Raw genomic sequence first — 20721 nt, forward strand, 5'->3', positions numbered from 1 at the left:
TTCCTCCCACATTAAGCTGACACGCCGTGATATAACTGGAATACTGTTAAAAGCCGCGTTAAACCCAACTCACTCAATTTTACCCCTGAAGATCCGAGTTAATTCAGCAACCTTTTCTTGTAAGAGAGGACAACGGGTGATCAGGCTCGCTGACTTGGCTATATGTCCTTGTGTCCCAGGTGCGTAGATCGATGCTCATCATGTCAGTCACACGATTGTCCGGTTAAGATTTGATTATTCACAGACCTCCAGAATAGTGCTGAGTACAGCATTAAACAAACAAACAAACAAACAGCTATTTTGTCAGTGCCACTGAATCAAAAGGAAGCAATGGGAGTGAATGCGTCCAGGGTCTGTCTTTATCAGGATAGAACCCCTGAAGATCCGGGATAGAATAAGTCTTCAGCAACCCATGATTGTAAGAGTGAGTGAGTGAGTATGGTCTAACGCCGTTATTTGCAATATTTCCAGCAATATCACGGGGGAAACAGAAATTGGCTTCACGCATTGTACCCATATCGGGAATCGAACCCGGATCTTCGCTTTCCGGGCAGACCCTCTACCACTAGACCACGGAGGCGGTCCCACTCTCCAGGCAGACCCTCTACCACTAGACCACGGAGGCGGTCCAACTCTCCGGGCAGACGCTCTACCACTAGATCACGGAGGCGGTCCCACTCTCCGGGCAGACCCTCTACCACTAGATCACGGAGGCGGTCCCACTCTCCGGGCAGACGCTCTACCGCTAGACCACGGAGGCGGTCCCACTCTCCAGGCAGACCCTCTACCACTAGACCACGGAGGCGGTCCAACTCTCCGGGCAGACCCTCTACCACTAGACCACGGAGGCGGCCCCGCTCTCCGGGCGGACGCTCTACCACTAGACCACGGAGGCGGTCCCACTCTATCAGCAGAAAAATTGTGTCTGAAGATACACAAAACTCTGACAGTAAATAAAGCACACTCACGATAATATGGTTATCTTTGTGTCTACCATTCACCCTTGTTACGAATATTTGTATATTAAGTTCAAAAGGTCAACATGATATGTGACAGATACATTATATCTGCATATGCAGATGTTGAGGGAGGTGTTTGCACAGGCCGAACGTGAATTCGTAACCAAACTCCCCTCCCAATCCCAACTCGTAAACAAAATTCACGGTGGCAAATGTATTTCAAATCTTAAATTTTAAATGAAAATAAACCTTATGAATATGACCTCTTGTGACATTCTGCCAGACATCATTTTATAGAGATAGATGCTGAAGTTCTAATTAATCTGACCCGTAAAGATCAGGGGTAGAATAGGTCTTCGGCAACCCTTGCTTGTCATAAGAGTTGGCCATGCTCGTCGTAAGAGGCGACTAACGGGATCAGGTGGTCAGGCTCGCTAACTTGATGCATGTCATTGTATCCCATGCAATTGCGTGGATCGATGCTCATGATGTCAATCACTGGATTGCCTGGTCCAGACTCGATTTATAACAAACCGCTGTCATATAGCTGGAATATGGCTGAGTGCGGCGTAAAACAACAAACAAACAAATTCTAATCTGCTTGGATCTATGGTTAATCCCCTACCCCACTCACCGATTGTCCTCTGCTGGGATATACTTGGATCGAACGAACGGGCGTACGCCCTAACCACTTGACCAGATTACCCGTGAAGATCCGGGGTAGAATAGGTCTTCAGCAACCCATGCTTGCCGTAAAAGGCGACTATGCTTGTCGTAAAAGGCGACTAACGGGATCGGGTGGTCAGGCTCGCTGACTTGGTTGATGCATGTCATTGATCCCAATTGCGTGGATCGATGCTCATTATATTGATCACTTGATTGTCTGGTCCAGACTCGATTATTTACAGACCGCCGTCATATAGCTGGAATAGTGCTGTGTGCGGCGTTAAACAACAAACCAACCAACCAACCAACCATCTTGACCAGATGGCTATCTTAAGTCTATGATTGGCATAGTGGCGACTTTAAGACCCTTTGTAAATCATTGAGCACAAACCTCAGTGCAACAAATATGACTCCAAATCTGTCATGTTAACACACTAACCAGACATTTGATTCTGAGAAATCAAAGAGCAGAGCAGAGCAGCAGTCAATTCATTGAGCGTATGGACAGGTGGGTCTCTTTGTCGAACACGACGGCCTAAAATGGGACAGAATTCCTCAGAATCAAATCCAGAGATTGATCCAAAGAATGAGGAGGGTTCTTGAAGCAGTTGTTCGGGTTCAGGGAGGTTACACAAGATACTGATGGAAAGTCAATATTTGGACTTGCAGGACATTGTTCTTCAATTCCGTGAACCAGAAGTGTGATGGTACTGACAGTTAAGTTTGATTTTTTTGGAGGAAATTAAGTCATTTTCCAAATCTGTAACATCTAAAAAAGCACACATTATTTCATGGTAGTCTTGGCTATGTTCCCCCTCAACCCTTCCTTTTCACTAAATAATTTATTTGGTAAAGAAATCTTTTACACATTTCATGCACTAGTTCATTAAGGTTGCTCAATCTGAGAACATACGGGTGTTGCATAACTAATTTCTATGTGTATATGTCAACGAGGGAGACATACTGTTTAAATCAAGTGAGGCCCCTATCCCGTTGTTGAAAGTCATATGAGGTTATGTTTCCTTGTGAACTGTTGGCGCCTTCACTGTTCTTGTCAAATGAATTTTGTGCTACTTGTTATCCTTTCCTGCTAAAATTGTGTAATATATATTGTTTGATACTGGTCTCAGAAATGTTTTGTGCATATTGTTCAAACAATTAACAACATGCGAAATTGAAATTTATTTCTTCTCATGTGTAACTGAATTTGGTTGTACATTACTGCACACAAGTTTAGAGTTTTTTTGGTTAATCATATGGACAATTGAATCTGTCTTTGTTAACTTACATATGAGGTGTGCCGCTAAATGTTTTAGTATTTTAGTATTATTCATCGTGTACTTATGTACTTTATTTATACAACTCTACGATTCTGAACGATAGAATATCTTTTCAATATATTTGTTGGTCAATAACATTTGTTTACATTCATCTCCGGGGAGTATTCAGCTAACCTGTGAATTCGAACAATTGTTGCAACACGCTGGTGAGACTGCATGGGCAAAGATGTGGTAGGTGGTGGGAGAAGAGTTGTCGAACTTCCTTCCGTGTAGAGGGCGCTTTGACGCATGGCTTCACGTTGACCTAATCATGAAGATAATTTTGGGTAAGATCATAATGGAATAACACGCTATTTCAGGAAGTACCAGTCATTATAAGCACGTAGACAAATTCGTATATTGTTGTAGATTAAGAATAATCTATCCAATCGACAAACGTTTGTTTTCATTTTCCGACATTTATCGGCGCATCCGTTCCTTGCAAAGCGTTCACTTGCCTCAGATTTCACTCTTGCAAAGCATAATAACTGGCCAGCAATTTATCGTATCTCTGATTTGGTGATAGGTTTAGGCACATTACACAACTAACTAATATTTCAAACGAATTCATGTTAACGCATGAAGCTCAGTAATATCGTGCCATTTGTTCAGCCGAATGACAAGATGAAAAGTAAGAAACAAAGAAATATACTATACGAGAAGTGGGAAGTAAAGCAGTACTTAACCTGTCCAGGACTGGGTAGAAAATGTTGATACATTTTTATATATTTGCTGGTGAATGCAGTCTGTGACTAAGAATTTCATAGTATTTTAACACGATTAGTCCTCCCATGGTTAAGTAAATCTAGAAATGAAATTTCCCAGTGCCATCTAAATTCTACATGTTCTAAGAGGTGAGGAATAAGGAGTCAATCACCAACTTGTTGCGGTGACATCATATTTTGGCATAATCTGCTCCTGCCATCTACATCATAAGAAATGTTTTTTAATCAATGAGAAATCCATTGACAACTGTTTGTAATGAAATAATGTCTCAAAATGGAATGTCCTCATGTTGTGAGAAGTTATTTCTGATAACATGTCTAATAGCAATATCAATACACTAAAATTATGTCTAACCTTTGAGACATTTGTTTCTGTTAACATTTGGATGGTCAAATGACCATGTCTTGTTAATTTTATCTTGATAATGCCTTGCTAAGCGAGACAGGTCCATCAGGAGCCATCTTGTTACAATCACATCATTTCGAGCCCCTCCATTACAGTCAAGTTAAAAATAGCTGCACAACATGATATGTCACATGACATTACAGACAGAAAGTGTACGATAGCCGATACATAATCGGTACATACAAATTTTCCAATGCAAAATTATCATCAGATCAAAGTTTCATTAGAATGTGCATTCGTGAAAAAGCAAGTGTTGAGATATGTTTCACTACTTATTGAATATCTTACCCTGTGTAGCTTAATTCCTAACATAACTTCAGAGACAAGTAGCAAAGACTTTCATGTCTTCAGTGGGTTTTGAAACATCTAACTTGATTACACTATTAAGCATGTGATTATGTATTGTTTAGAGGCTTGAAAAGAGGTTAGGCTAAAAAATATGTGACATGGGGATATTCATATGACCATTAGGATAGGAAAAACATGCAACTTCTTGAGCAGAAATTCTTGATAAGATGCCAGAACTCAAGCTCAGTTGCAGTGTTTTCACTTCCCCAACTTTTCCCAATTATTGTATGGGGACGTAATTGTAGGTACCAGTCAACAACCGATACTCACAGACAAACTGGTTATCCCATTTTTTAGGAGCAAGGGTTTGGAACAGTGACATGTCTGTTTTTGAATATATTCGTAAACACTTAAGAATAAAAGTTTGTATACAACTCATGTTTGGGAATTGTTTAAGAAAGACAGTTGTACTTTCCTTGTAGACACAGTAAGCATGATAAGTTACTACTCGGACAAATCATTCACCATGAAGATGTGCCTAATTATGCTAATGTGTATTGAGTTGTATTAGTGGTTGATGGGATCGCTGAAAGGTAAGTATATAGATTGATAACTGTGTGGTTTTGAAAAGCTAGCACATACTTCAACACACCTGGGAATTATCAGTAAACTTGGTGATAGTGTAGGCCCAGAAGGACATCTTAATATACAATAGAAGGAAACAGGGACAAAAATGAGTGATTTTCGAAACTAAAAATATGAAAATATTAATCATGGCAATAGAATTGAAAAACTAATCTCTAGTTCGATGCAGAGGGATAGATCTTTTTTGGTGATAAACCAATGGTAGAATTAATCACAATGGGTAGACAAACATGGCCTGGAGGATGTTGCACTATTCTGTCACTATTGAGTAGTGAGTGGATAGACACACTCACAGTGCTTACCTTGGTTTTAAACCAGTGTACAGTTTTAGAATTATCAAGGTGAAGTTTTGATGAAGCATAGGTGAAGTCTTGAATTTTGCTTCAACACCTTGGCATACATCATCTTGCACCTTCTAGCAGTTACAGAAAGCATCAATATTTTTCTATCGGGCTTATTATTATGTTTCGATAGTAATAGCCTATGTGCATGATGTAAACATGATAAATGATGCACGACGACTAGTTTGTGCTACTTGACTGAAGAGCTGTTAGCACAGACTGACTGTCATACTATCTCATAGCAGTTTCAATTTTCTAGCTCTTATCCACTCTGGATTTGAGACAATAACTATGCTTCATAGAGCAAAATCAGTATGTGCTTTTAATCTGCCATTTTCTTCTTTGATCAACAGGATCCGATTGAAGCAAGACGACACTGAGTAAAACTGCCTTTTGTGTTCAAGATCAGAGTGCCACGTACAGTCTGATCTTTAACTCAGCAGTCGTCTCTTAGCAACGAAATCAGTTGACAATTTCAAGAGAGGTAACTGCACTTACTGAAAGATATATTAGCCCCAACTCTCAGTGCTGTCCGTGATGGCAGGAGATCTGGGGTCCTTTCTTCAGTGAGTTCAGACTTGGGGCTCAGTATTTATGTTGCTTGTTAAGATGCTGATGGCTATTGTAAGATGCTGAAGATGCGGGAAGCCTGTTAGGAGGGACACAGTTTCACATAGGTCGCACATACTTCTCTGTTTAGAAATAATGTTTCTGTATTATGGCCTGTCTTTTTCAGAATAGTAACCTAGTTTACACAAAGTGGAATATTTTGATAACCCTTGGAAATATTTTGAAATGCAGTCAAAGATGGTACCAGTGCAACAATGACATTTAAGTCTAGGTTCACGTGTTGGTATTGGAAACTAGAGGATTAATAATGTGAAATTATTTTTTTGCAGAGATCAGACTTGAGTTAGTAGTCTCTCCGTTCAAAAGCAAAATCATTATCTGTTTATAGGAATGATCCACCATGCATATTAAGATTATGTTATGAGCATGAGTTTCAGAAATCTTGTATTTTACATAGGGATATTCATTTTGAGCAGTGCAGACTCTTAACATGAAATTACCTTTCTTTTATATGGGAAGCCAATGCATCAGATTCTATTTCAACCATTGTAAAACCTCAGGCTTAACCGCTTGTTGCATTCTTACAATAGAAATCAGCACTTGAAATGAGAGGGTCTCTTTTTCACACAAAGCACCACCAGTGTCAGAAATACCATCAACACATAAAGAGGCTGAAGCTTAATAGTTGTGTTGTCGGCGTACTATCCAACTTGTATGTGAACGGAGGCAGTCCCCATGGAGATTCCGGGATGAAATAGGTCCCATACTACCTATGGTGACTAAAGGTTCAGCGATTTGGTATAGTGTCATTGTACCACGATGGCATAAGACAGTGCTCATGATGCAGGGATTTCCAATAGTCCGTTTGTCCAGGGCTCGTGAAATTATTTCGGGACTAGTTATTTTACAATAAATAAAAAAAACAAGTCAGAAAATGAGCTGCAGACTAGAATGATATATGATCACTGGTGTCTGGTCAAGACCCGATTATTTAAAGGCCATCATGTAGCTGGAATGTGTTGTACCTTCTAGTCTGAGAAGGCTTTGTTGTTTTTTGTCTCCCTGTGGGGATTCCAGGTAAGAATATAGGTCCCCAGCAACCCATGTTTGTCTCCCTGTGGGGACTCCGGGTTAGAAATAGGTCCCCAGCAACTTATGCTTGTCTCCCTGTGGGGACTCCGGGTTAGAATTTAGGTCCCCAGCAACCTATGCTTGTCTCCCTGTGGGGACTCCGGGTTACAATATAGGTCCCCAGCAACCTATGCTTGTCTCCCTGTGAGGACTCCGGGTTAGAAAATAGGTCCCCAGCAACCTATGCTTGTCTCCCTGTGGGGACTCCGGGTTAGAAAATAGGTCCCCAGCAACCTATGCTTGTCTCCCTGTGGGGACTCCAGGTTAGAATATAGGTCCCCCGCAACCTATGCTTATCTCCCTGTGGGGACTCCAGGTTACAATATATGTCCCCCGCAACCTATGCTTATCTCCCTGTGGGGACTCTGGGTTAGAATATAGGTCCCCCGCAACCTATGCTTGTCTCCCTGTGGGGACTCCAGGTTACAATATAAGTCCCCAGCAACCTATGCTTGTCTCCCTGTGGGGACTCCGGGTTAGAATATAGGTCCCCCGCAACCTATGCTTATCTCCCTGTGGGGACTCCAGGTTACAATATATGTCCCCCGCAACCTATGCTTATCTCCCTGAGGGGACTCCAGGTTACAATATAAGTCCCCAGCAACCTATGCTTGTCTCCCTGTGGGGACTCCAGGTTACAATAGAAGTCCCCAGCAACCTATGCTTGTCTCCCTGTGGGGACTCCAGGTTACAATAGAAGTCCCCAGCAACCTATGCTTGTCTCCCTGAGGGGACTCCAGGTTACAATATAAGTCCCCAGCAACCTATGCTTGTCTCCCTGTGGGACTCCAGGTTACAATATAAGTCCCCAGCAACCTATGCTTGTCTCCCTGTGGGGACTCCAGGTTACAATATAAGTCCCCAGCAACCTATGCTTGTCTCCCTGAGGGGACTCCAGGTTAGAATATAAGTCCCTGGTAACCTATGCTTGTCTCCCTGTGGGGACTCCAGGTTACAATATAAGTCCCCAGCAACCTATGCTTGTCTCCCTGTTGGGACTCCAGGTTACAATATAACCAGCAACCTATGCTTGTCTCCCTGTGGGGACTCCAGGTTACAATAGAAGTCCCCAGCAACCTATGCTTGTCTCCCTGAGGGGACTCCAGGTTAGAATATAAGTCCCTGGCAACCTATGCTTGTCTCCCTGTGGGGACTCCAGGTTACAATATAAGTCCCCAGCAACCTATGCTTGTCTCCCTGTGGGGACTCCAGGTTACAATATAAGTCCCCAGCAACCTATGCTTATCTCCCTGAGGGGACTCCAGGTTACAATATAAGTCCCCAGCAACCTATGCTTGTTTCCCTGTGGGGACTCCAGGTTACAATATAAGTCCCCAGCAACCTATGCTTGTCTCCCTGAGGGGACTCCAGGTTAGAATATAAGTCCCTGGTAACCTATGCTTGTCTCCCTGTGGGGACTCCAGGTTACAATATAAGTCCCCAGCAACCTATGCTTGTCTCCCTGTTGGGACTCCAGGTTACAATATAACCAGCAACCTATGCTTGTCTCCCTGTGGGGACTCCAGGTTACAATAGAAGTCCCCAGCAACCTATGCTTGTCTCCCTGAGGGGACTCCAGGTTAGAATATAAGTCCCTGGCAACCTATGCTTGTCTCCCTGTGGGGACTCCAGGTTACAATATAAGTCCCCAGCAACCTATGCTTGTCTCCCTGTTGGGACTCCAGGTTACAATATAAGTCCCCCGCAACCTATGCTTGTCTCCCTGTGGGGACTCCAGGTTACAATATAAGTCCCCAGCAACCTATGCTTGTCTCCCTGTGGGGACTCCAGGTTACAATATAAGTCCCCAGCAACCTATGCTTATCTCCCTGAGGGGACTGCAGGTTACAATATAAGTCCCCAGCAACCTATGCTTGTCTCCCTGAGGGGACTCCAGGTTACAATATAAGTCCCCAGCAACCTATGCTTGTCTCCCTGAGGGGACTCCAGGTTACAATATAAGTCCCCAGCAACCTATGCTTGTCTCCCTGTGGGGACTCCAGGTTACAATATAAGTCCCCAGCAACCTATGCTTGTCTCCCTGTGGGGACTCCAGGTTACAATATAAGTCCCCAGCAACCTATGCTTGTCTCCCTGTGGGGACTCCAGGTTACAATATAAGTCCCCAGCAACCTATGCTTGTCTCCCTGTGGGGACTCCAGGTTACAATATAAGTCCCCAGCAACCTATGCTTGTCTCCCTGTGGGGACTCCAGGATACAATATAAGTCCCCAGCAACCTATGCTTGTCTCCCTGTGGGGACTCCGGGTTACAATATAAGTCCCTGGCAACCTATGCTTATCTCCCTGTGGGACTCCGGGTTACAATATAAGTCCCCCGCAACCTATGCTTGTCTCCCTGTGGGGACTCCAGGTTACAATATAAGTCCCCAGCAACCTATGCTTGTCTCCCTGTGGGGACTCCAGGTTACAATATAAGTCCCCAGCAACCTATGCTTGTCTCCCTGTGGGGACTCCGGGTTACAATATAAGTCCCCAGCAACCTATGCTTATCTCCCTGTGGGACTCCGGGTTACAATATAAGTCCCCAGCAACCTATGCTTATCTCCCTGTGGGACTCCGGGTTACAATATAGGTCCCCCTCAACCTATGCTTATCTCCCTGTGGGGATTCCGGGTTAGAATATAGGTCCCCCGCGACCTATGCTTGTCTCCCTGTGGGGATTCCGGGTTAGAATATAGGTCCCCCGCGACCTATGCTTGTCTCCCCGTGGGGACTCCGGGTTACAATATAGGTCCCCCGCAACCTATGCTTATCTCCCTGTGGGGACTCCAGGTTACAATATAAGTCCCCCGCAACCTATGCTTGTCTCCCTGTGGGGACTCTGGGTTACAATATAGGTCCCCCGCGACCTATGCTTATCTCCCTGTGGGGACTCCAGGTTAGAATATAAGTCCCCCGCAACCTATGCTTATCTCCCTGTGGGGACTCCAGGTTACAATATAGGTCCCCCGCAACCTATGCTTATCTCCCTGTGGGGACTCCAGGTTACAATATAGGTCCCCCGCAACCTATGCTTATCTCCCTGTGGGGACTCCAGGTTACAATATAGGTCCCCCGCAACCTATGCTTATCTCCCTGTGGGGACTCCAGGTTACAATATAAGTCCCCCGCAACCTATGCTTGTCTCCCCGTGGGGACTCTGGGTTACAATATAGGTCCCCCGCGACCTATGCTTATCTCCCTGTGGGGACTCCAGGTTAGAATATAAGTCCCCCGCAACCTATGCTTATCTCCCTGTGGGGACTCCAGGTTACAATATAGGTCCCCCGCAACCTATGCTTATCTCCCTGTGGGGACTCCAGGTTACAATATATGTCCCCCGCAACCTATGCTTATCTCCCTGTGGGGACTCCAGGTTACAATATAGGTCCCCCGCGACCTTTGCTTATCTCCCTGTGGGGACTCCAGGTTACAATATATGTCCCCCGCAACCTATGCTTATCTCCCTGTGGGGACTCCAGGTTACAATATAGGTCCCCCGCGACCTTTGCTTATCTCCCTGTGGGGACTCCAGGTTACAATATATGTCCCCCGCAACCTATGCTTATCTCCCTGTGGGGACTCCAGGTTACAATATAGGTCCCCCGCGACCTTTGTAAGAGGTGACCAAATAGATCAGGTGGTCAGGTTCAGCGGCTTGATGAGTGTCATGGTACTCGGACAGCGTGGATTGTTGCTCACAGTACTGATGACATGATTGTCTGGACCAGGCTGGATTATCTACAGACTGCTGGAATATTGCTGAGTGTGGCGTGACACAAACAAACCATTTGTCAAAAACTAAGTCCTACAATGATGGCCATCCTTTGTGTTTGTGTGAAAAAGAGAACCATCAGTCATTCATATGTGAAAGATTTCACAAAGATGTATTTTATTACTCCATTAGCATGACCCTAATAATGCAGCTATTATACTGCTCTATAATTCCATCATTACACTATTGATGAAACTGATGTTATTGTGATCACTTGTTATGATTATTATGATCACAATGATTGATATTGAAATAATTTGAAGTAACACAATTTATTGTCCTAGTCGCATGCATGTTAAGTTGTTCTCAAAATGTTATGAATGTAAAGGTATAATTGTATAAGACCAATCTCATTAAGATCAGATCTTTAACTCCGACACGATACCTATGACTTGAAGACCTGAGGATATCAGGGAAGGTCATAGTTTTTAACCAGCCAGTCAGAACTGAGTCGTCTATGTTGTCGCTATGAATGAGCCAAACTTTCAGATAAGCATGTCTGATTTCTGTATATCGGAAATGAAATTGATCAGCCTGTTCTGAATGTAAATGAGGAAAACAGCAACAGTATATTGTTGATGTTTTACTTACCATCATTTCCATGGCAACTACACCCATAAAGAGGGGTCAGCACCGTACACGAGCTCGTGGGTTTCTCCAAAGTGGTGAAACGTCTGAGACATGCATCACTTCAGGCTTTTCTCCTACATTAAGCTGACACACCGTGATATAAATGGAGTACTGTTAACAGCGGCGCTAAACACTCACACACTCACTCACTCACTCACTCACTCACTCACTCACTTTCTCACTCACTCACTCACTCACTCACTCACTCACTCACTCAAGGAGGGGGTGATGGTGTAGCCTAGTGGTTAAAGCGTTTTCTCGTCATGCTGAAGACCTGGGTTCGTTTCCCCATATGCCCTGTGTGAAGCCCATTTCTGGTGTACCCTGCAGTGATATTGGTGGAATATTGCTAAAAGCGGCGTAAAATCACTCACTTCACCCATGATGGAGGGGAGTACCCCTGAAAGAATGTCTGTGTTCTGTGGGTTTGGTTTTGTTAAAAGTTGGCTCAGGGTTCGCTTTATGTGATATTGGATGGAGTTGTCCTCACATGTGGACTGGGGGCACGGGTGGCCCAGTAGTTTAAGGAGCCGTGATTCGCTGTGGAGAGTTGCATCCTTTGGGAACACCAGAAATTTATGAATGTGGGTTTGAATCCCGGTTCACCCCGATGATGTTTCTAGGTTTGTCAGCACCATACGCGTGCTTGGTGGTTTCACCCAAGTGGTAAACGTGGTAGACTCTTGGCTTTCCTCCCACATTAAGCTCACATGCCATGATATAACTGGAATAATGTTAAAAGCGGCATTAAACCTCACTCACTCACTCACTCACTCACTCACTCACTCACTCACTCAGAGTGGTTCTGTATCGGAGTGAAAGATCTGATTTTAATGAGATTGGATTCAGACAAAACAAATGTAAGAAATGTACACCCAAAATCTGAAAAAAAACTTGTGGTCTTATGACTTATCCTTTGTAGTTTGCTAATGCTGTATTATTACTGAAATGTTCAAAGCAGCATTAAACAATTACATTGAACGTAATTTGCTGGGAAATTGTTTAATTATTTCTGACATGTAATGATTTTGATGTAGAGAAAAATGTCGTGATGTGACTTCTTTATAATAACAAGGATGACTTTTTGATGAAATAACTAGCTGCAGAAATGTAACCGGATGCTTTTATGAATGCATCTTTTGTATCATCTAGAATACTTTCAGAAAAACAAACAGTCTTGACTATAATGTCTTCTCAAACCTGACTACAACTGTTAACATGTTTGTATCTGTGTGGGGGAACAATGAACATGCCTGAAATATCTTCTTCTGGCAAATTTCAGGTATAACTCGACATCCAGCCCGGCAATGTATACTGGTGGACGACGTCCGTATGAGGACATGGGAGGATCAGATGACCCATTCAACAAGAAGAGAAAGACCGACATGTGGAATGAGGGAGGGTATTCCGACTCAATGGCACTCCCACCCCCACCTCCCTTTCCATACGCCAACCAGTCCAACACCACAAGCGGCATGAACAGCATGTTTGACAGCGGCATGGACAACTTCGACAGCCCCTGGAAGATGAGACAGTACGACAACATGGGCTCCTCCACAGCAGCATCCTCGTCCTCTGGAGCTGATTGGAACAGTGGTGGGGGGGGATGGGGAGGTACTGGCTCCTCCAACTATGGGGGAGACACTGGGTATGGGGGAGACACTGGTTACGGGGGAGGTTCAGGTTTTGGGGGAGGTTCAGGATTCGGGGGAGGTTCAGGATTCGGGGGAGGTTCAGGATTCGGGGGAGGTTCAAGTTTTGGGGGAGGTTCGGGTTTTGGAGGAGGTTCAGGTTACAAGGGGGGCTCAAATTTCGGAAGGTCGTCTAATTGGGGTGGACAAAGTAGAGGGGGGAGAGGAAGGGGAAAATCGTTTTCATTTGGTAACCAATCGGACGATCCAGACTTTACCGATGACTTTGCCGTGTTGAAGGCGGCGGAGATACAGTATAAGAAGCAGGGGACTGTGGATTTTGATAAAATCAGGAAGGCCCTCCAACTGGTGAGCCAGCAATCTGATGGGGGGAGGGGCAAGAGAGGGGGGCGTGGAGGAAGAGGGGGGAACTGGAATGACGGGCCAAGCTTTGGTGGCTTTGGAGGTGGAGGTCGAGGAGGGCGTGGTAGAGGTCTTGCCAAGGCGACACCCTATGACAAAGCTGCTGGTTTTGGTGGTGAGTAAATGTGTTTTGGTTCACGATCCCTAAGTTTGATGTATGTCAACTTCTTTATTATGGATAGGGACACTGCCTACCAATTCTAAATACTATCATAGACTCTCACATCCTGTAAATATTCAAGGGATAGTTTAATTTGAGTCTGGTATGGTAAGTATGATTTATGATCTGTCACCTGTCACTATCATGTTGATATCGTTCACTACACAACACTCATTTATAAAGCATTGTTTAACAACTGTTGCAGGTCAAAACAAATTCAACAGGGGGATGCGCGGGAGCCCAAAGGGTAGTCAAGTGGCTAGAGGTGGCCCAAGAGGGCGAGGAAACAGAGGAGGCTTTGGTCAGGTAGCCCCTGTTCACAGCCTTGCCAAAGTGTCCACAATCGACAGCTCCAACATGTCTATGGCTGAGAAGATGCGACGGTTTGCTTTGTTTATCCAGAATGATACCCAGAGAGTCAATGACATCCAGACGGTTGAGAATGGTCTGACAGGCAGCAAGCTCAGTCTCAAATCTGATTACCAAGTAGAGGAGCTCCTCAAAGTCTGCAACAAGATGATGTTCACAGGGAGACTCTTCATCGGATCTGTTTTCCTGGCGAGAAGTGTGGGTGCAAACAAGAAAGAAGTAAAGCATGAGTGTTTCAGAAAGGCTGTCGATGTCCTGAAATCCAAGAGTGTTGCTGCCATCATGAAGATGGAAGATGTTGGGACGGAGAAGATGAGAGCCGAGCTGCTGGCTTCGCTGAAGGATGAAGGGAGCTCGAACCCTGTGATGGATGCCCAGAAGAAGGTGGCATCCTTGGAGGAGGGCACTAAGGGAGAACCTGCTTCGGGTCTGGTTGGACTTGAGGTGAACTTTGATCAGTTGATACAGTACTTGAACAGTGGGAAGGCCAACTGCAACAACGTCATCAGTGAGCTGACTCAGTCCTTCTCTGCCTCCTTCTGTAACCTGTCTCACAAGTATGCGGAAGAAAATACCCGACTGCCCAATGGGAAGCTGTGGTTCAAGGGGAAGATGACAATTAATGACACATTAATAGCTTCAGCCACAAGTCACAAGAAGAAGGAGGCTAAACTGAAGACGTTTGAAAAGGCCATTGTGTTCCTGAAGACAAAACCCATTTCTGTGATCATGCAGGGTATTTCTCCAGATGAAGCCGATGACATGCCCACGTTCGATCCTTTAGCTACAGCAGCAGCTGGTCAAGACTTCAAAGAGGACAACGCCAGTCTTCCCAGTGAGCGGACCCTTGAGAAACTGAAGACCCTCTTGATATCAGTCCCTGAGTTTCCGGGTATAGACTCAGTGGTCAACCTTCTGGACGTCACTGCCCATCAACTGCTCCTTGTGCCCACATGTGTCTACAGGAAGGGGGGGAGCAAGGACGTCAAAGGCACAATCCAGTGTGACCTCTACTTGGACAACATCCTGCTGGCTATTGGGGAGGGAGAGAAACGCAAAGATGCACAGTGCGATGCTTACACCAAAGCCTTGGATGTTCTTTCCACAAGCACGGCTGAAATAATCTACAATGACTTTCAGAAACTGACCCCTGAAGACACCAAGGGTCCCGGTGTCCTAGAAGTGTGGGTGAAGGGACAGAGCCGGACTGGGGAGTCAAACCTGCAGCGGCTGAAGCGAATGAAGCTGGACCCGATGGAGCATGGCAAAGACAAGAACGACATCGTCCTCATTGAGCATCATGAGTGGGCGTTCGACCGGAAGAGACAAGCTTTCTGCATCCTCAACATGAGTGCTACCCAGAATGCTATGTTGTTGGAATGGAAGATAAGCCCAGTTGGGACATTTTTCAAGTAGGTTGACTTGAGATTGAGGATATGTGATGTCATTGTCTTTGCCCAGAACTTCTATCTCATTAAAATCTGATCTTAGTGCTCGCTACCACTTCAACAAATTACCCCCTTCACAGCCAACACCTTGTTCGAGTGCACATATTTTATGTTCATTTATCCACTGACCAAAACAAAGACCCAAGGACATCCCGTTACTGGTCATGTCAGAACTACCTTTCATGACATGACTAACAAGAAGTCGGCATTAGCTAGTCAGAAAGCTGCTTTTTCGAGATTTATGGCACTAGTTTCAAAATGGCAACTTTCATTCCAGACTTCTCTTTTAAAAAATATCTTGACAAAGTTCTCGATTCAAAATTTGAAAACTGAAGAAAGTAAAATTCTGGAATGTCTGATAGATGGCCAAGAGTGTCTGTTCAAATGTTTATCCCCTTGAAGCAAGAGATGGACCATGATTTTGACAGATTCAGTCTAACAGCCTGTAACAGTCATTCAGAATCCCTACTTTCCAGATCTGGTAAGCAACGCGCCGGTTGGTTGGATGAAAGGTCATTCTAACATGACCCGTAATGTGATGTCCTCAGATCTTGGTTTAGGCTGATGGATAAATGAACATAAAATATTTGCACTCTGACATGGTGTTGGATGTGAAGCAGCTAATTTGTTGATAATGATATTTATGTTGTCCAGGTCCCCATTCCATTAAGTGATCTTACCAAGTCAGTACTGTCATGAATAAGTCAAGGATAAGATATTATGATCAGTGAAGAAAAGGTTGTTAGAAGGTAGAATTTGGCTAGTTATTCAAACTACAAGCCAGGCAAATTAGGGAATTTGTTCTTTTCAAAGCTCTATATTTTCTGTAAATCTGAAGCATTTTGACATTGCATTGCAATCAGCATGTTCAGTGATGTAATGGAACGTGAAGACTTATGCCCTTTTCTCTTATTGATCAGCCTTGCAAAGCTCCGTCCTTTTCTATAGAGCGATCTCAGACTTACGACAGTCATTAGTCTTTGTGGTAGGGGCCTTGAACCACAATAATTTGTGTCACTTTTGACTTTTTGTGTCAGATATGGTACTGAATATCAGCCTATTCCAATGCCTTAATAATTCCCTGAGCACATATGCAGGTGTTCCATCTTCCTGTTTGACCACACATGGTCCTTCCACTTCCAGGTGTGAGATGTACATCCAACAAGAGCTGGTGGGAGAGGCGTGTGCTCCAGCCAAGAACGCAGCCCGCAACCTGTCTGCAGGCGACGCTCTGTTCAAGCTGTACCAGACACAGACAGCCATCAAGGTGAGGGGGAAGTCCAGCTAGCATGTACCATGCAGGAGGATAGTTGTCTGGTCTTGTCAATAACGGCTCAGGTGACACATGACACTGACACAGACACACTGCCAGTAGTCATATCATATCGAGGCAGACCAGGGCCCCTTTTCACAAAGCAGTCTTAGCACTTCAGTTGTCATAAGTCTATGTTAAGGTATGGGAGATACGATCACCTTAGTGCTAAGATCGCTTGGAACCAGATAATATAACAACACCCTGTGTATCCCTTTCAACTTGCGTTGTATTTCTTGACTGTTTACTGATCGAATGCACACGTCACGCATACGGGAACTCTACAGTTGTGAGAAATGAATGAAAAAGGCACTAAGTCACTGTTATTGTTAGACATGTATATTTTAGTTGAGAGGTTATGCGACATTATATCCTTGGGGCAGGGCATGAACCAATTTCAAATAGAAATACTTTTTAAAAATAAGATAGTCGTTTGTCCAATCCCCTGCCCCACCCACCCCTATCATAAATGACCAGTCCATTTGTGACCCCTTAAAACATACCCAGGGTGCTGATTCTTCCTCTAAATCCCCATGGAGGACTTCGGTTTTTGAGGCATGGTACGGCGTCATGGATAAGGATTGTAAAAAGTGTTTTCCCGTTCCAGGTTGTGTCCCGAGACGAGTCGAACTTCTGGTTCACATACGAGACAATCAAGGAAAAAGCGGACAAGCTGAAGGCTGAGGCTGGTGACACTGGAACCAATGACATGGTCCCCGTCACCACCGACTCCTCCGTGGAGGAGAAGCCGAGGGCGGAGGGGAAGGAGGGGGCAGCCAATGGAGAGGGGACAACGTCTGAGCCTCTGATGGCCAACAAGTGGGTCAAGCTGGTCATCGAACAGATGGTAGAGAAGTTTGCCAAGGAGGAAAACCTAGAGGAACTCCTGTTTGGGCCAGGGTTCCCTCCTGGGGAGAAGAAACTGCTCAACTTGATCGCACGTAGCTTTGACTTGCGCTTCTCCACTAAGCAGAATAAAGATCATGCTTACTCAGTCATCTTCAGGAAGTTTATGCCAGACAAGATGGCGGAGCTGTTGAGAAAGAATGGCGGCCACAGCGGCAAGTACTCCATCATCCCGAAGGAACTTCTACCCAAGCATGCTGACATCAAGGACCAGCTGATGCCAGCTCCCAAACCAGAAGGCCAGAAAGGGAAAGGGTCAGCCAGTCAGTCGTTTGACACATCAGGAGAATATGAAACTGCACATTCTACCTTCTTTGAAACATCAACTACTGGAGCTAAGACCAAAGTGAAATCTCCATTCGCAAATGTAGGTCGTGGCAACGCCTCCTTCCAGACAAGTACCCCCAGAGGTGGAAACAAGGGGAAGCGTGGGCGAGGCCGAGGGAAGGGGAACAAGGTGGTGTCCGGGAACCTCCAGGGGACTGGAGGGGATGCAGTGAAAGATGAAGATGTGTCGCAGTGTGAAGAGAACACTACTGGTGGTGATCAGATGGATTACACAGCTTGAGTTGGAAGAAAGACAAACTGGAGATTGTGTGGACAAAATAGCTAAACAGATGCTGCCAGTGAAGACTTGTCTAGAGCTGGAGTAAGTCTGCTGGCACGTATTCCTGTATGGAATGGTGGAACTGGTTTGATAAGCAGTACCTTTGAAAGAATTTTGTGACTTTGAAAACAGTTTCTCATTTATGAAATGGAATCCTTTTTAGATTGTGTTGTACTTTCAATGTCAAGGGTTACAGTTGACCTTAAATCATCAAGCATCCTCACTGTATGCCTTAGAAAACATTGTCTACGTTACATTATGTTCTGCTGATTAGCAAGGTATGTGAGGTTTTGTACTAGGACAATGAGCTACAATGGTAGATGACTGGCTTGTATTTTCAGTTTATTTGCATACCAATACATGAATCAAACCTTTTTAGTGGGAGATGTTTAGTGTATGTTCAAGTGTTCAAACTTTGTAACTCACTGTTTGTTTTGTATCATTGTCGTAAGAAAGTCCTTTATTGTTTTGAAACTGTTCAGTATTTAAGGATTTATCAAGCATTTCCCACAGACAAACAGTGGCTCGAACCTCATAAAACTTTTTCATAATGCCCAGTGATAAATGTGTTTGCTGAAGTATTTTCCTTTGGTTCAGTTCTCGGGACAATTTCTGTTCAGTTGTATTTAAAACTGGAGTAATATTCGTTGCCATCTAAAATGTTTTAAAATTTCAGACAATTTTCTGTATTTCTTCATCTACAAACTGGTATTTATCTTGTTTAATGGAGGTCGAAAGTTAGATAAGGATTGTCTACCCTGTGTTTTATTTTGGGTTTTTATTTACATTTAATTCACATAATGATAATTCACAGGTTAAATCATGCCATGAAATAATCAGTGATTAAGTTTCATCTGTACATAAATCACAGTGCTAAGTCAGAGGAGTAGACGGTGTTTTAAGATAGACACTTTTCTATGTCCATTAGGCTTTTTATTCTTACCATGATGTAAATTGGGAGACATATGTTGCACTATCATCACGTTAAACCCAACTCACTCACTCACTCACTCACTCATGCTGTAATTGATATCACAACAGTTTGTCCAGCCCATGCCAGATTTTTTTATAAAACTTGTTTTCAATTCGGCTCATTCCAAAATATGTTTTTGTTTAAAAAGTAATGAAAATCAGTGGGTTCTTTTTTCAGGAGGACCAACCATTGAAACTGTTGGCCCCACTTTATTCTGTAGAACTTTTTCCAACCTAATTCACATGTTGAGGAAGCCAAAACAAATGTTTGAAACTGGAGTTTTTTAGTTTTTGTTTTTTCGTCCTAATACCGGAAATTTGGGGGCAAACATACGTAACCCCTCAAAAAGTCTGGCCTCATGTTCAGGCTCTGCCCTGTATGGTGTTCATTCTTGTATGTGTCAAATCTATAATGACCCTTTTTGCAACATGAACAGAATCAATCAAATTGGTTCTGTAATTCATCATTCAGCCTGCCACAAGGAATCACAAGCTTACATTCACTGGTAGAAAAGAGGATATACCTGACATCTGTAAAACATTACTTCATTGTATCACAAATATGAATAAAATTCTTGTGAATATATTTGATTTTATGGTATAACATACAGCTGTACATCTGGAGCAACTGAGTGTTATGTTTCAGAAATAGACAAGCCATACCCTCTTCAGAATGTTCACTAGCCAATGTGAAAGTCTAGTTCAGACTTAGATATGCCTATGGGCTATCATTCGTGACCAACACCTGTCTTCCGGGACATGCCAAATGGTTTCTTGAAGGTGTGTGTGTGTGAAGTTTTGCTCATGTCGCATAATATCTTTTGCACTTTTATTTTTCAATATAATCATCATTCACCTCAATAGTTCATTTGTCATTCAAGCTTTTAATACCCCTTTTATAGAAATCCGCAGATTGGTCTTGTAACCACGCCTCTGTGGCAACCTTTAAGTTCGTCTAAGGCGCTGCAATTTGCTTCCCTTTGGCGCGCCAGAAACGTATGATTAAGGGTTCGAATCCCGGTTCGCCCGATTTTGTTTCTAGGTTTGTCAGCACTATACCCGTGCTCGTGGGTTTCGCCGAAGTGGTTAACGTCTGAGACCTGCATCACTTCGGGCTTTCCTCCCACAGTAAGCTTACGCCGCGATATAAATGTAATACTGTTAAAAGCGGCGTTAAACCCAACTCACTCACTCTTTATATCGTCCCCGTTCAGATCCGGTTAGAACTGGTATTCAGCAACTCATGTCGGTCGCAAGAGGTGACAAACGGGATCGGGTGGTCAGGGTGGTCAGGCTCGCTGACTTGGTTGATGCATGCCATTGTTACCCAACTGGTTTTTTTCCTACGTGAATAACCACGTGACCTTTCGACCATTAGTCAACTGAAACAATCAATCTGGTTGCTGTCGACCTTAAACTTTGCCCCTGGTGCACGT

General features: G+C 44.0%; 1 protein-coding gene across 3 annotated transcripts; it reads left to right on the forward strand.

Annotated features, from left to right (window-relative positions):
* Window positions 1–3143: 3143 nt before the first annotated feature.
* On the forward strand, window positions 3144–19871 carry LOC124121299. 3 transcript variants are annotated; one of them, XM_046484278.2, is made up of 6 exons: window positions 3144–3231; window positions 5703–5915; window positions 12740–13626; window positions 13877–15452; window positions 16632–16755; window positions 17408–19871. In XM_046484278.2, exons 2-6 carry the CDS (start codon window positions 5887–5889, stop codon window positions 18272–18274), a joined length of 3483 nt encoding a protein of 1160 aa, XP_046340234.2. In that variant the 5' UTR covers window positions 3144–3231; window positions 5703–5886; the 3' UTR covers window positions 18275–19871. The 3 variants fall into 3 exon arrangements, with proteins under 3 accessions (XP_046340234.2, XP_046340236.2, XP_046340235.2); XM_046484279.2 differs by having other exon boundaries at window positions 3211–3231; window positions 5703–5833; XM_046484280.2 differs by lacking the exon at window positions 5703–5915 and having other exon boundaries at window positions 3176–3231.
* Window positions 19872–20721: the final 850 nt, after the last annotated feature.

Source organism: Haliotis rufescens, unplaced genomic scaffold (assembly GCF_023055435.1).
Source record: "Haliotis rufescens isolate VD_foot unplaced genomic scaffold, xgHalRufe1.0.p SCAF_8, whole genome shotgun sequence".
Lineage (NCBI taxonomy): Eukaryota > Metazoa > Mollusca > Gastropoda > Lepetellida > Haliotidae > Haliotis > Haliotis rufescens.

Bases quoted from the DNA above. Each gene is read 5' to 3' on its own strand.
- LOC124121299 (XM_046484278.2), top strand. From the start codon at position 5,887: ATGGCAGGAGATCTGGGGTCCTTTCTTCA. The intron at 15,453-16,631 runs GTAGGTTGACTT...TTCCACTTCCAG, and splicing joins CCAGTTGGGACATTTTTCAA to GTGTGAGATGTACATCCAAC. The intron at 16,756-17,407 runs GTGAGGGGGAAG...TTCCCGTTCCAG, and splicing joins AGACACAGACAGCCATCAAG to GTTGTGTCCCGAGACGAGTC.